Below are 1,959 nucleotides of genomic sequence, written 5' to 3'. Positions count from 1 at the left end.
AGGTACGTGAAAAGCATGTGAAAAGACCGGGAATAGGGAGGGTTTTTCCCCCCCTCGGCCCCAACCAAATAGTGCAGGACCCCGTTCCACTTGTCACACATGTATGTTTCCAGCTCTTCCGACGGAAGCAATGGAGGCAAAGCTGCATCGGGCGCTGCTTTCTCTTCCAGAGCCGTTCCCATGCTCCATGGACCTGCCAACTGGTTCGTCAAAGCCGCTTGTAAATTCTTGCGAAAATGGCCATTGAGCCTGTACCTTGGGCTCGGGCGCCCTTTCCCATTGCCCAGTCTCCCGTATCCGCCGTTCCTGTCGTCCTCGTCTTCTTCTATATCTTCGTCCTCTGAAGAAAGCAAAATTCGCAACCTGTCAAGCTGTTGGACGGCTTTTTGATGGCCCGTGACAAACCTTGGTTCCACCCAGCTCTTCAAAGAGCTTTGTCTGACCCCTTCCGGCAAGCATAGGAGCCGCATGACGTACTGCTTGGCTAAAGGTGTCAGCGACTGAAAAACGGCGCGGCAGGTCCAGGGGAAGGGGGAGGCTGAGGGCGTGCACGAGGAGGAGGCACTACCCAAGTCTTCCAGGCCGTACAATCGGTCGAGCGAGATACGAGGAAGCGTTCCCAGCAGTTCGAATACGGTGGCCACGTGTGCGGATCCATCTTCCGTGCCATGAAGTTCAGGACGGTACGTGGGCTTAAACATCACCCTGACTGTTTGAGGGCGCCAGGAGGGCGCAGGGTCAGGCAATTTCCGGCGGCTTGACCGCGTCAATTAAGTGCTTGCGTGTCCACGAAGCCATTCATGTCATGTGCCGGTCCTGCATCCATGGTGACGTGGAAGAACGAAAAACCAGGAATGATGCATCGGTTAAATTCAAGACATACCGGAAAAACATTTTCCTGCACCAGGTGTAGCGCTGCATATCGTTAACCTCCTCACCCCCTAGCACAGGGGCAATTGACACTACCCGTTCCACAACATTATGCCCGCGAGCGGACAAAACATGATATAATTACATCCTAACAAATTTCTATATCTCCTCAATCAAAGCGCTTGTCTTGGCAGAAGCTGGTATGGCCCTCCGTCGCTGCCTTCCAAAATCCACAGCGGTCTTGGCTGTGGTAGGACTCCTCAGTATGTGCCTGTCTCACAGCACCGCCTTCATCCTTCCTGCTCGCACGCCTCAACCACCAAAGGCTACCAGCATAACCACTTCTACTAAATCCTTGGCCCCATCAAGGACCGATCCAATCTCAAGGAGCCAAGTGAAATGGTACCGAGTAGCCTCTGTCCTTGCCCTTATCCTCCTTCCCACTGCCCACAATTCCCCCGCCCATGCTTTCGACGCCAAGGGTGCCCGCCTCTTTGAGAACAACTGTGCAAGTTGTCACGTAGCAGGCACAAATATCATTGGGTGAGTGACGAAAACGGCGTACTCTTTTGCACACGCTTTCTATCTCTGTAGCTGCGAATGCGCCCCCCTAGACGTTTTCCCCCGCATTCCTCTTCGAGGGCTCACGCACCACTCCATTTCATTCTTTCTGTGCACCTTATCAGATACGCTCGCGGGAAAACCCTGAAAGAAGAAGCCCTCAGCAAGTACAAATTTAACACGCGCGCCTCCATCGTCAACCTCTTAACGGAAGGAAAAGGTGTCATGCCCAAGTACAGCAGCTACACGAGGAAGAACGGGGACGTGGTGCCGGCAAAATTGACGGAACAAGAGATGGGGCAGGTGGCGGACTACGTCTTGGAGCAGGCCAAGGCCGGATGGAAATGAGGGGAGGATGGAGGAATCCAGCCGCGTGGGAGATTCCTCGTTCCCTCTTCACGAGTGCGCTGGGCGTGATTTTTGAAAGGCTCGGTCGAAGCCTTGCCTTGTGTTGACGGTGCCCTGCCGAGATTAAAAACTTGCAATGGCAGCGTCCGCTTTGGATGGAATCGCTGAAAGAAATAACGA

General features: G+C 53.9%; 1 protein-coding gene across 1 annotated transcript; it reads left to right on the top strand.

Annotated features, from left to right (window-relative positions):
- The first annotated feature begins 1,041 nt into the window (after nucleotides 1-1,041).
- On the top strand, nucleotides 1,042-1,959 carry NGA_0388600 (cytochrome c6). Its single transcript, XM_005854874.1, has 2 exons — nucleotides 1,042-1,413; nucleotides 1,557-1,959. The coding sequence occupies exons 1-2, from the start codon at nucleotides 1,073-1,075 to the stop codon at nucleotides 1,777-1,779; spliced, it is 564 nt and encodes a 187-aa protein (XP_005854936.1). The 5' UTR covers nucleotides 1,042-1,072; the 3' UTR covers nucleotides 1,780-1,959.

Source organism: Nannochloropsis gaditana (assembly GCF_000240725.1).
Source record: "Nannochloropsis gaditana CCMP526 unplaced genomic scaffold scaffold360, whole genome shotgun sequence".
NCBI lineage: Eukaryota > Eustigmatophyceae > Eustigmatales > Monodopsidaceae > Microchloropsis > Microchloropsis gaditana.
This window is presented reverse-complemented; position numbering and strand designations above follow the sequence as displayed.